The sequence below is a fragment of the Athene noctua genome, chromosome 1 (genome assembly GCF_965140245.1).
Source record: "Athene noctua chromosome 1, bAthNoc1.hap1.1, whole genome shotgun sequence".
Taxonomy (NCBI): domain Eukaryota; kingdom Metazoa; phylum Chordata; class Aves; order Strigiformes; family Strigidae; genus Athene; species Athene noctua.
Window position 1 is genome coordinate 232,025,543 of NC_134037.1, and position 12,720 is coordinate 232,038,262.

The 12,720-nt window shown below is 41.7% G+C and overlaps 1 protein-coding gene across 4 annotated transcripts in view; it reads right to left on the reverse strand.

Moving 5' to 3' along the window:
- EPSTI1 (epithelial stromal interaction 1) overlaps positions 1-12,437 on the reverse strand; it is a 50,777-nt gene extending 38,340 nt beyond the window's left edge. For all 4 annotated transcript variants that reach the window (XM_074931363.1, XM_074931372.1, XM_074931354.1 and 1 more), the window contains exons 1-3: positions 12,247-12,437; positions 2,562-2,620; positions 475-558 (exon numbers count right to left, since the gene is read on the reverse strand). In XM_074931363.1, coding sequence (XP_074787464.1) covers positions 475-558; positions 2,562-2,620; positions 12,247-12,437 — 334 coding nt within the window. The remainder of the gene's footprint in view (positions 1-474; positions 559-2,561; positions 2,621-12,246) is intronic.
- Between the last annotated feature and the right edge of the window lie 283 nt (positions 12,438-12,720).

Consider the following 12,720-nt stretch of genomic DNA (forward strand, 5'->3'; position numbering starts at 1 on the left):
TCATGCGCATTTAGCCTGCAAATGCCTGAAGCTGCAGGGATCACTTTTGCCTATTCAAGAGTCAGCAGTCAGGAAAGCACATGTACTGGCCCCTAACACAGAGGAGTTTTCTTATGGGTAACTGTAGGGTCTCCAACACATGCTGTCCATCTGCACGCTAACACCAAGTGTGAGCCTCCTCGGAGACGTCAACCACAGGCAATGTCATCAGCAGGAGGGATAATCCACCTGTTTTTCCTGAATGTTAGTATAGATTTTCTACATTTGACAGATATCTTGAGTGACAATCCATGATGTTTTGTCTCAGAAACATCTTCATTGCCAAGACCATAAAAAGCACAGACAGTAGGCTCACGTTAGCCCTTATTGACACTGAATCTCTTTAATAAGTAGCATGTGAGAAAAAGTGAAAAATGTCTCATGTCCTGAAAAATAAAATTTTGCAATTCATAATAGCTGATTTACATGTCTTACCCAGTCTCTGCGGAACCAGCTTAATTGGCCCTGGCCTGTGTTCTTCCTTCCACTGCTCCAGGTCATCTAGCTCTTTCTTAGCAACTGAGCAGGTACAAAAAGAAACAAATATATGGAAGTTAGAGGCAATACTAAAAAGCAGGCAGTATCACTAATTGTATGTAACCCTGAAGACCCATCCAGGAACAGACAAACTTGTTCTCAGGGGGTGCAGGCACCCCACAGGAGGTTATGTAATCACTGCAATGATCAGCTAACAAGGCAACATTATGCCTAACTCAAGATGGTATGGTGAGCAAACCCTAGGACTCAACCCCAAAAGCAAAACAAAAACATCTAAAGGACTGCTAATAGACTGCTTTTTAACCCCTGGGAATCTGTAGGTAAATGCCACAGTACTTACTCCTACAGGTAAAGCAGAAGTTGTTATAATTAAGATGTTATTGCTGCATGGAGGGAAATGTTTGTGGTGTAACACTTCTGAGTGGGGAAATGAAGAATAAGTAATTTTCTCTCCCAACCACATGGTCCCTAAATAAAAACAGGAGGAATGCACAATTCAGCTTCAAATTAAGACACTTTGACATAGGTGTTCACATGTGAGATGGGTGGCAAGTTCCCGGTGTAGTTGGTGGAAGTCAAAATGCAGCCAAGGGCATCAGCCATATGCTCTAGGGTGGCTGTCTGATTAAATTGCTCTCTCAAATTGATTGACAGAGGAAAAACCCCAACAATTCCTTTCAACAGCAAGGCCCACAAAGGCTATGGAAAGAGGAGCCTTATTTTACAGTAGTATTTCAGTTCCTTCAGTTCATATCACTTTTATTAAAACCAACGTCGGCTATAGTTTCTAATGGCAGGCTATGGCTATCAGATGTTAACACCAGCTCTCCTCTAACAAGGTGAAGCCAGTTCCAGGGAAAGTCTCTAAAGATGCCCAAGAGAGACACCAGCTTTTATTTCATCTTTAAAAGAAGCACTTAGGTAGAGACTGGATTTGGTGAGGCCCTATTTCTGCCAGTATCCATGGTGGAAATACTTGGCAGGCTTCAGACCTTGGATGCTGGTGGCACAAAGTGAAAACAGATCTTTATTAGAGCAGCAGCACCTTTGTTGTTAGCATCAGAGTCAGCTCTAGGTTGATCTGCTTTTATTCCTCCTTCCAGAAGATTACAGTTTGGTTCAGAACAATTCCATTTTCTCTCTTGCATCCAAAGGAAACCCAACCCCACACCAGTCTGCTGGTGAAGTATTTCAGCTGAATTCACAACGTTTGTGAAGAAAGGATTTAATTGCACTGTTTACTTGAGGGCTCAAAATGTGCAAATGCTGACTGACATTCCTTCAGCTTTCATATCTTGCACAAATAAACAGCAAAGAGTGTAGGACTGCAGTGCTTGGTCACTTCTGCATACAGAATTTCTTTCACAACCAGACCTTGCTATAACTTTGCCAATGAAAGCTTTTTAACACGTGCCTAATCTTTCTAGTAGAGGTTCAGGGTATTCCTGCTTAGCTACTTTCACGAGCAAGACTCAAAGTCAAGCAAAAGGGAACTTAGATCCACAGAGATTTTCCATCTAAAATGACCCTTCCCAGCTTCATTAAAAGAGCCACCCACAATCCTTACATGGAAATGCAAGAACCAACAGTGGTTGCTCTAGACTCCACACGAGACCATTTTCAAAAATATTTCTTGCTTATATTTTTCTTCTTCCTCTCCCTAACCCGGAGAGAATTCAAAGTCAGGTTCTCCAATCTGAATTCAATCCTGTGTAAATGGGATTGAGCTAATTCCCGCTGAATCTTGTAGAAGTCAACCTGAACAGCTCCAGCACTGAAATTACCAAAAACCTTTTCCTGAACACGACTTATTCTGCATGAAGTTTAGTCAGGTGATAAGTTAATCTTAAGAAAAGCCTACATGATGATGGAGAATGTTCATAGCACTGACTTCACTGTCACAGTTGCACATATAAAAGCATTGTAAAAATGAGGATGAAAGTTGCAAGAGCAATATAGCACACAGACCCCTAAACTTATTCAAGTAGAAATAATGTATTACCATATAAGACAACTCAACTTACTTTGCTTCAGCTGTTTTCTTCTGGTTTCATTTGGAGTTATCAAGACATATGGGCCGACACTAAAATGAAAGAAAACACTCTTTTATTTTTATTGTAACTAGAAGGAGGTTCCTCCTTCAGCAATTTTCTGCTGTTGTAGCAAATAATTTAATATCAAAACTGGTATTCAGCTCTTCATGAATTTTTAGCAAATACTCTAGAAATACTTGTTATATTTGGAGTTGTCTGCAAATACCAAGGATAACATTTTCAGAAAATTTTAGCATAGCCTTCACTTTTTTAATTCAAGTCTCATTCTTGACTGCTGACCTAAAATTTCAACCATTTCAAATCAAATCACTTCCTTGAATCAAAATATTCCACGTGGTAGACGACTACTTTCACAGCTTGCTCAAGCACAGAGGAAGACCATTGTCTACTGGGAAGAGCACTGGTGCTGGCAGTCCCACTCTGTACCTCAAGGGCACCAAGGACCTCATGGATTTAGGCAGTGTGCCCCAGAGCTGTGCAAGGAATGTGCAAAATCATACTGTTTGTGATGGACCCAGGTGACTTGCTCTCAGCCTGAGCCTCAGTTTCCTTGTCTGTCTTGCATGTGTCAGGCACCAATAATTCCTTGGGCATATTTATCTTGCTGTCATGCCTAAGGTGTGACTCACTGAATCAGGACAAAGGCCCTGTTTTGCTAGACTTAATTCAAAATGCTGTTGCTGTCTCAAGTAGCTATCAATCTAATGTGACAGCAAAAAAGCAGGACGGGGTTCAGAGTGTATTAGAGACTTGAGGTGATCAAAAGAGTGATGAAAACATGTCAGTTAGTTACACCTGGAGAAAACAAAGTGTTTTATCTGCACAGTGTATTGTGTAGGTACGAGTTTACACTGCTCTCACCCAGTGGAAGCTGAGCCACAAGGGTGCAGGTTTACCAGGGATGCACTAAGAGGCATAAGCTCACATGTCTCTGCAGCAGCATTCAATAGGGTTTTATCTGCACACGTGGGCACAAATATTTCATCTGACTTCATTGCAGGGAAGGCCCAAGGAGAAAAGCAGAAAACAAAGAATAATGAGGGGCGAAGGCTGAGCCTCTTAAAAGAAGAAAGGCCCACAGGGGGTGGCTAGAGGACGAGCTAGGAAGCAGACAGAGCACAGTTGGCTGTGAAAAAGTAATGAGAGAATGAGGCCCGAGACTAAGGCTAAAAAGGGGAATGAAAATTACGCAAAGAGATCAAAGTGCGAAAAGCTGCCTGCTGCTGTATCCCTGTAATTCAAGGTTTGAGAAAGAAAGTATTTATATCCAATTACCTCTTTCTCTTTGAAGACTTATTCTAGGAGGATATGGATTAATTTATGAGATTAAACTAGTAAAGAGAGAGCTACGAGCTTTAATGGTGCCATTTAATATGATCCTTTCTCTTCCCGCTAGCTTACTCTGGTGCCTGTGAGACTGTTCTTCACCTCTCCACTGAATCCCAGGCCTTCAAAGGCTGGAGCTAAGAGAGCAGCAACGCCCCTCTGGTATTCGCAGCACAACTGCAATGGTTACTTAAAAGAAGTTTTGAAAACCCATTTTGCTTGTGGCATAACATTCCCCATCACTGATGGGTTTCCAGACTTTATTTGACTGAGTAGTAGCATTTACAATTTATACCAAACTCACTTTGACAATTTGCTGTACAGTTTATCAGTTTCAAGCTATATTTTTAGTAGTTTTTCTTGGCTGTTTCAGATATTAATATCATATTTCTCTCAGGTTCATAAATAAAAATTACTAAGTACCTTTTACACTCCCTTCCATCAATGAAAAAAATTACTGGAATTGTGAATTGCAAGACTGCACATTTTTCCCCCCAAACCCAGCAAGCGCATCTCAGACATCCCACTTCTTCACAACACTAGAGGGCAGAAGAGTTTTTATGTCATCTGGTGTACTTGACGACTTCAGGTTTTGTTTTTGTTTTAAGTTAGCAATTGAAAGCATGGACCACTGCATGTCTGCACATGTATGAGAAATCATGGTATCAAATCTAGCCCTTATGCAATGAATCATTTCCTTTATCTGCTTCTGCTTTTTGACTGAAAGGCTCAGAGTCCAGGAGGCCAGGTGGGGGGCACTCTTCTGACATCTGACCATGGTCATTATCCAGGAGCTCAAAAGGATGGCACTTGAAATATAGCAAGGATCAATCACTTTACAGAAGGGGTAAAGGTGACACTACACTTACTGCCAGGGAAAGTTCTGCTCTGTTTTCCAAAGAGCAGTGTAAGAGTTGTTGTGGCTAAAAGAATGATTACTTAAAGGCCGATTTAGTTTCCATGTTACTGAAATAAAGACAAGGTTAAAATAAATTAAGGATGTGAAGGATGTGAAGTATTCAGTAGAAGAGGGAAAGGGAGAACAGGATACCAACTTTTGATTGTCTTTTACCTATGCTTATACTACATGCTTTGTTTTAGACGAAGTTAACAAAAAAAAAAAAAAAAAAAAAAAGGATTAGTGAGTTTGTCTAATTAGCATTCACTTTGGTTTCTGGAAAGATAGATAAGTAAGAGTGTAGCTTTGGGTAATGGGGATCAGGGGTAAGGAAGAGCAAGGATATGGTAAACTTCTTGTGGTGTGGGTGAACAGGTCCTTGCTTTTCAAGCCTACAGCAGAAGAGGAGTCAGATGAGCTGTTTCCTGAGATTCCACCTGCCCTACCAGTTCCAACGCTAAAATTAAAATCCACACCTAGTGCCCCTTATTTTCTTGACACTTTTTTGAAGGAAGGAAAATTAATCCAAAAACTCACTACCAGCTATCACCTTGTCTTTTTAGCCAGTTTGCAGGATATTGCATGTCATTTCTCTGTTTAGACAAAAACTCTGATTCAGTAAAGTCTATAAAACCCGCTACAGCCTGTCAAATTAATATTCCAATCAGTTTCTGAGTTGCCACAGTAGCCATAAGTCTGGAGCAAATTAACCTAATTACCTGGGTAGCAATTAAGGAAACGTGAAGATCTGAAGCTGTATCAGTGGTGTGCAGACTTTTTGTACTTTATACCAATAAATGAAGTGTTTCAAAATGCACAACCAGAAAAAAATGATAAAGAATTTAACTTTACAGGTTCCCTAATAATGACTCTTACTGTTATATGACTTAAGCCTATCTTTGAGGTAGGGTTGTTTTATAAATAAAAATACAGAAGTCACCAGAGGGGGAGGGGAGAACATCTTATCCAGGTTAGAGCTCTTCAAAAAAGAGAAATAAATCATCTTTTACCTTTATAGATCATATTAATCTTGATGAGACTTTTTTTTTTGGTTTACTTTCTCCGCAGAAAATGGGAATGTATTGACTCATTACACAGACTGAACAGATACTAACAAGAGTAGGAAAGTTATATCTCAATAAGAGAATGTTTCTGTATTGAAATAAAAACTAATAAACAACCTCCTATGATTTTTCAAACAGATAGACATCAAATACCATAGTAGTGGGAAGATGAATACTTATGTAACAACACATATAAATAGATGGATATAGAAAAATTTTAGTCAGGAGAAACATGTGATACAGTCATAGAAAATCTGCAAAGACAGTTTACACTTTGAATGATCAGCAACACAGGGAACACCATGTCTGCAATATTAAATTATGAATCCTGTGTGTAACTACTCATCTAACTAGCACCACTGAAGGACACCTTTTCAATGCTTTCAGGGTATAACCATAGAAAGCTGTGTTCTACTTTCTTTCAGCTTTGTATAAAAAAGTTTTATTTCTAAAACTGAAAAAACACATGAGAACTGCAGTTCACCAATAATGTTTTTTGCAGAGCTGTGCCCTTCAGTTTTTCTTCAAGCCCACTTCAGCCATCTACCACTGGGGAGCTTTCCAAATGAAGTGTGAAATAGTTTAAAGAGTTACAAAAGTAATGGCTGTTATAAACTATTTCCAGTTCCACTGTGTTTTATACTGCGGGTGCATCAGTACATGAATGCCACAAAGCTGAAAGCTAAATATTTCGCTCTGCTGGGCAACGCATTCTGTGTAAGAGACAGAAACCAAGGAGGGTGTAGTTGGAGAGCAACGCAAATAGCAAAAGCTTGGGAAAAAGAACCTGGGCAGGTTCAGTCTGGAGGAAAGACTCAAGGGAAGATACAGGTGAAATACTGCATTAAATAATATGACTGAATTTAAAAGACAAAAGGGACAAAACTGCCAAAGACAATTGGCAAATCTCCTTCAAAGATATGCTAAGCTGAATTTTGCATTCAATTATCAAGAATTGTTTTGAGAGCAGTCAAGTCCAGGCCATCACATTGTATTGTTTTCACCAAGGCTCCCATGCCTGATGCAGCAGCCATGTGCTGCTAAGCACCATGGAAGCTGCCAAATCAGAGGGCTACAAGATGCCAAATCCCAGTGAGCAGACAACTGTCCCCTAGGTATCCCTGTTTTGCAACGTACACACAGCCAGATGCTAACGATAACCGACAGCCACAGTTCTAGACCTCAGTCGAGCAATATGCTCTGTGCCCCAGCAGTGCCATAAGCAGAGCTCTCGGAGGGTGTACAAACCTTGCGTGCAGGCCTGGGGCTCTGGTTTTCCATCTTCATCAGCAGCAGCATCTTACCAGTTTGCAGCTCAGAGATAAAAGTGAATTACTAGGGCTTAACAATATACACTGTCTGATTCATTCTAGCTGCATGTGTACTCTTAACATGAGAGGTGGAAAATAAACTGCATGAGCAGAAAATGTTTATCATCAAACGCCTACGTTCATGGATTTTGTCCTGTGTTTGCCACAGGCTAGGAGTGCACTTAATTACCACAGTTCAGCTGATATCTGCAAGCTTATTAATCCAGGGTAACTCACTTCTGTATCTGTCCCTCCAGTTAGCTAAAGCTTTCATTAAAACAGCCAACTTTCTTGCCATAGTGAGGCCTCAGGATAAAACAAAGAGTTAAATTCTGCAAAAAGTGAACTTGCACGGGAAAAGAGCAGGAAGGAAAGCAGCAGCAGAGTGAGGCCCAGGAGAAGGTATGAGTCAGAAACAAGCAGGAAGGCAACAGACCTGGAGTTCTGCTGCTGGCACCCAAATCTCAATTCTCCAGTACCCACAAGCTTGTAGAGAAAATCCTGAAGTTAAAATTTAGTCCAAAGAATAAAACTGAAACTCAGAACTGAATTTCCAAGAGTTAAGACATGGCTCAGATTCAGCAGCACAGCACAGCAGAAAGAGCAGCAGGTGCTTCAGCCAGCATCCCATTTTGGACGATTGCAACCACCTTCTAAAGCTCCCAGGAAATTGTCACAGTGATGGATCAAATCAAGGAGCCCAGGGGTAGCTCTCAGCCCAAACTCAGCTCACAGCACAGCTTTTTCTTCTCCCTGAAAATTCTAACATGCCATTAGTCAGCATACGCTTGTGGGCAGACTACACCGACGGGAGACAGTTCGCTGTAGCAGTGTGGTAGACTAACATCAGACCCAGCAAAGCCTGTGAAGTCAGATACGGCCATGTTTATGCTGCCCCCAGGTCCCAAAGCAGCTCAGTTACTTCAGCGCAGGACAGTGCCAGGATGTAGCGAGCATGCCAGAGCCAGCTGGAGCACCTGGTAATCAGTAGCCGTGAGGAGCACAGAGCATCCATACACAGGCAGGCCAGGCACTGGGCTTGGCAACACCAGCCCTGAGCAGAGTACCCCCCACAGAGGTGTCCGTGTGTTGCAAGTCAGGCTTGCCAGCATGCCTGGAGAGCTGAGCAGGTCAGACACTGTATCACAGGAAGATTAAGACTTAAACTAGTGGCATGTTCATCTCTGCTTCCCCCACTTTCTTTTCAGCAATGTACCTCCTTCCCTGCCTCTGTACCACACTATTTGTTGTCCTTCTATTGCCCCTGTCCAAACACAGGGTCCTCCCGTATGTTCCTTATCATCTCACCACAGCTCCTCATCAAGCTATGCATCAAGGGAACATGTCAGGGCTTGTGAAAATCAAGCTCTTCCGAGAAAGCCTTCTAATACAGGAGTTAGAAGTACTTCCTCCTCCCTCTTCAAGCATTATGAGCAACACAGCAACCCCCACAATCCAGACTAACATAGATTTTACAACATAGTTATCCTCTTACATAAACTGCCACCAAACACTTGGCTGGAGACAAGGCTGGTTACTGACCACAGTAAAGCTGGGCACCTCTGAATCGCCCCACTGGGCTGTACATCAGCCTGAAAGACAGAGAGCTGGGAGATTCCTCCTGTGCAGCAAATGCAGAGCTAAACTCTAAACAGACAGTCCATAATCCAAATTACCATTCTAGCACTCCCACTAGCGGCAGGGCAGTGGGCAAAACAAGCATTTTGCTAAGCATCTGCCTCCACTCTTTGTAGACTACTTTGGTGTTTTTAAAAAGAAATTTCAGATTGTGAAAGAAAATAGAATTTTCAGAAGAGCTGTTAAGTATACTCTATCAGGAAAAGATTGAGAGGTCTTACAACACTGTAGATATATATATATATATTAAAAATTCAGGATGAAGATTGGAAAAGGAAGGAAAGAAAGTCCTGATGGATTTGGGTCTGACTGTCAAAGAATGCAATTTCATAAGTCAAGCATTCTAGTAACTCTGCTCTCCTTCCACACAAAATGATGATGGACTGTTACAAGCTGTGCAACAATATATCTTCATATTTTATTATTTTGAATTTGACTTTTTAAATGGATTTTACCAGAACCAGTATTACTCTTGCCAGCATTAAAGATGCCAAGGACAGGCTGCTGAATGGGGACAGCATTCTTTTTCAGGCACCTAATTTCCCCACTTCCCTCCACCTTTTCTTCTGGACAGACTTTTGTTTCTGAATAGACATGAACAGGGGCAATTCACTTTCTACAAGTTAATTTCATGGCACTTAGCAGACAAGGTGAAGTAACTTAAATGTGAGCTTATTATTATAGACAGTTTCTAACACTTGTCATCCTGGTGATTTTTTTTCTCCATGGCCTGAAACCACATCCTATATATAACTGGAAGAGGATGTGCAAAGTTTGATTTCAGTTTTGCATATGACCAAGTATTTTTCTTAACTTAATTAGAACCATTTTATTATCACTTCTGAGCCTCAACATATCACATAAGTGCTTTTCCAAAGCAAGAGAAAAATTACCCTCTAATACCAGTTGCCCACCTAGTACTTTTTAATACTCAAGTTTGAATATTGACTGGTGGATGAGACTACATGTCACGTCCCACACATATTTCATGTCTCCAGTCTACATGAAATCACCTGATCCGACCCCAAGATGCTGTTAAGGTCTTCTCCCACTCCCAGTTGCTCTGAAGCACAGCCTGAGACTGAGAGTTTGCATGGATACAACTCACACAAAGGCTTCAAAAGCGACTGCAACTCTTGCTTTGCTGGCAGCAAAACCACACCTTGGCGGTTTCCAAAAAATAGCAAACAGCACACAAGTTGGAATAGAGCCACTCCTTGGCACAGAGGTGTCCTACTTGGGCCCCTCATGTTCCCCCCTGCTACACATATTCCAGAAAGCCTTCTAGGTTAAGGCTAGTCTGTGCATTTTTTCTTCTACTGACACCCTGTGACCAGCTCTGCAACTGTTCTGTTTAACCCTTGGCTATCCCAGAGCCTGAAAACCGAACTATTTTGAGGGTGTCCTAGTATTTCATTTTAAAGGTTATGTTCAGAAGGATTGATGGCTAAAAGGCCGAGTCAGCTTTATCATTGCTAAAATGATATTTTAATAATGAATTGTTATATTGTAACAAAATTGTAACTTTTTCTGATTCAGCATTGCAGAGACCTTCTACCCCTTTAATCTGAGTTAGTTAAAGAAATCACAGTTTAAGCGGCTTCATATCCTTCAAACTGACTGCTATCATGCCCTGCCTTGAGGGAAGGGAGCAAACCCCAGTCTTGTTCACTTCTTTTTTTGAGCATTTGTTTCCTACACATATTAACAAGATTTCCATTTGAAGCTGCCTTTCCCTCCCTCCTCCACACTAACTACATACTAAGGCAGACTCTAATTTGTACACTCCACCTTTAGGAATGAATTCTTTGTTACAGTTTTATGAAGACATGGAGAGAATCTTCTGTAGTATCACACAGCAAAAACATTAAGTGCACAGTCTTTGCAGTAGATGCACAACAGCTTTCTCTCTGCAAGCATCTTATAAAGATGAAAAGGGAAACAGGGGTTTAAATTATTCTTCCCCCAAAGCTTACTTAGTTTTAGGCGGTATTTAGGGGCTTTGCTCTAGCCTTAAATTCTGCAGGGAGCTCAGGCTAACCAATTGATTAAGTATTTACCTAACCTGTGCCAAGGGGGTTGTATCCCTGATCAAATCTGGGCAAAGACATGGCAAAACTCCCACTACCCATGCCTTCACCCTGACTACTCCCCCCCACCCCCCCCAACCAAACCAAACGAACCCAACCCAACCCCAAACCGAAAAATCATATAGCACAAATACATAAGCTAACTAGAGTTGCTCTCACTCTACTGTTGATAAATGCCAGTGTGAGGGAAGGCAAGACAGTGGGTCTTTCATGTTTGGAAGTGGCAGAAAATAAGCATAGACTGCAACTCAGGAAGGGTTATTTGCTCTCCTGAAAGTCAGTCATTAAAGTGCTGATGGATTTCAAAGCTACCCAGCTCTTAATAGTCCCTGTATCATTATTACCTAGCAGGCAAACATTCATGGGTTACAATGGAAAGCTACTGGCTGCTGCTTGCCATCAGCAGCCTGCCACCTCTGTCATTTCACCACTGTGAAACACTGTGTGGCTCCACCTTCCTCATCCAGAAAGAAGGGAAAAGAAACTGAAAGGTTTCAGCTTCCATCAGCTGTGCTTTGAATGACACGGAAAGAAAGGCAAGCTAAGCAAACTCAGCACATTATAATAGTGATAGCATTACATGCACTGTTACTAACAGCTCAGAAAAAGCACATTTGGGTAAAAGACTATCAACAATTAGCTTTGATCAGCTAAGTATATACGTGTATCAAGCACATGCAGAAAATACACACACACTACTGACAGTTTTTATTCCATATTACACCTGCAGGTTAGAGTTTATACAAGCTATCTAAGAATTGTCACTGGAAAACCAGAGATGGACAGAGCATATATCCCAATAAAGCTTAAAGTGAAATAGAGCTTTGGCTTTACTTTTATCAGCATTAAGTTATTGGAAGCTGTTCTCTGTCCTGGACTGCATTCAGATCAGTGCTGGAACACAGCCTCCATCCATCTCTTAGCCAAAGGAAGTATATTTAGACTTCCTAGGATGAAATATTAGGAAACAGAAAATAGGGAGCTAGAACCAGATTTGAAATTTCACTTTGAAAAAAGATGCCAAGAAACAGACACCACGTACACCAATATCAAACATACAGAACTGGCCACTGCAATTGCCTGGCGTGTGAGCCATGCTATCAGGAAACTGCAGAACAGCTTGGGTCCCATGTAGGAAGCATCATTCATAGGTGGGCTTTAGGCTGACCACAGGTGGCTGCGAGAGGATAAGGATATGCTGCTTGTGTGCCCAGTCCCATTCACAGGCTCTCTATAAAGTATTTCCACCCTTGAAGGTGCATACCTCGAGTAAGGTGGAGAACAGGCACCTGATACACATAACACGATCTCAGGCTCCCTGTTACTTACTACTGCTCTTGATGTTGGACCGATGCTTGGCGACTTTGCTGCTCTTCAGATGTTGTCAGCTTCTGGGGGTTTTCAGCCTTCTCTGGTTTGGTGTTGCTATCCCAGGGGTAACCATGAGAGGAAACCGGGGTACTGGAGGCAGCAGCCGTCCTGTACCTGTTGCTTTCCCTCCATCCTCTAACCCCAGACATTGCTTCAGGAGTACCTTGCCTTATCAGAAAGGAGTATTGCCACTAAGTATAGGCAAAGGTTCAGAACTCTGTGTTCTCCCCAGTTGGTTTCAATTCCTTGTAAGACCCGCCCCTGCCTGGACTCTGACCTCTATGGCATGCAAATAGATGCACTGGCTTCTGAGTCAACTGGAGTCATGGGATGAGAGCAAAGCTGTTCTATAATAATAAAACAGTCAGCAACAGTTTGTGAGTCTTGGAATAGACTGCTTCAGCATAAGCATGGTGAGGTCTGGCTGAAAGC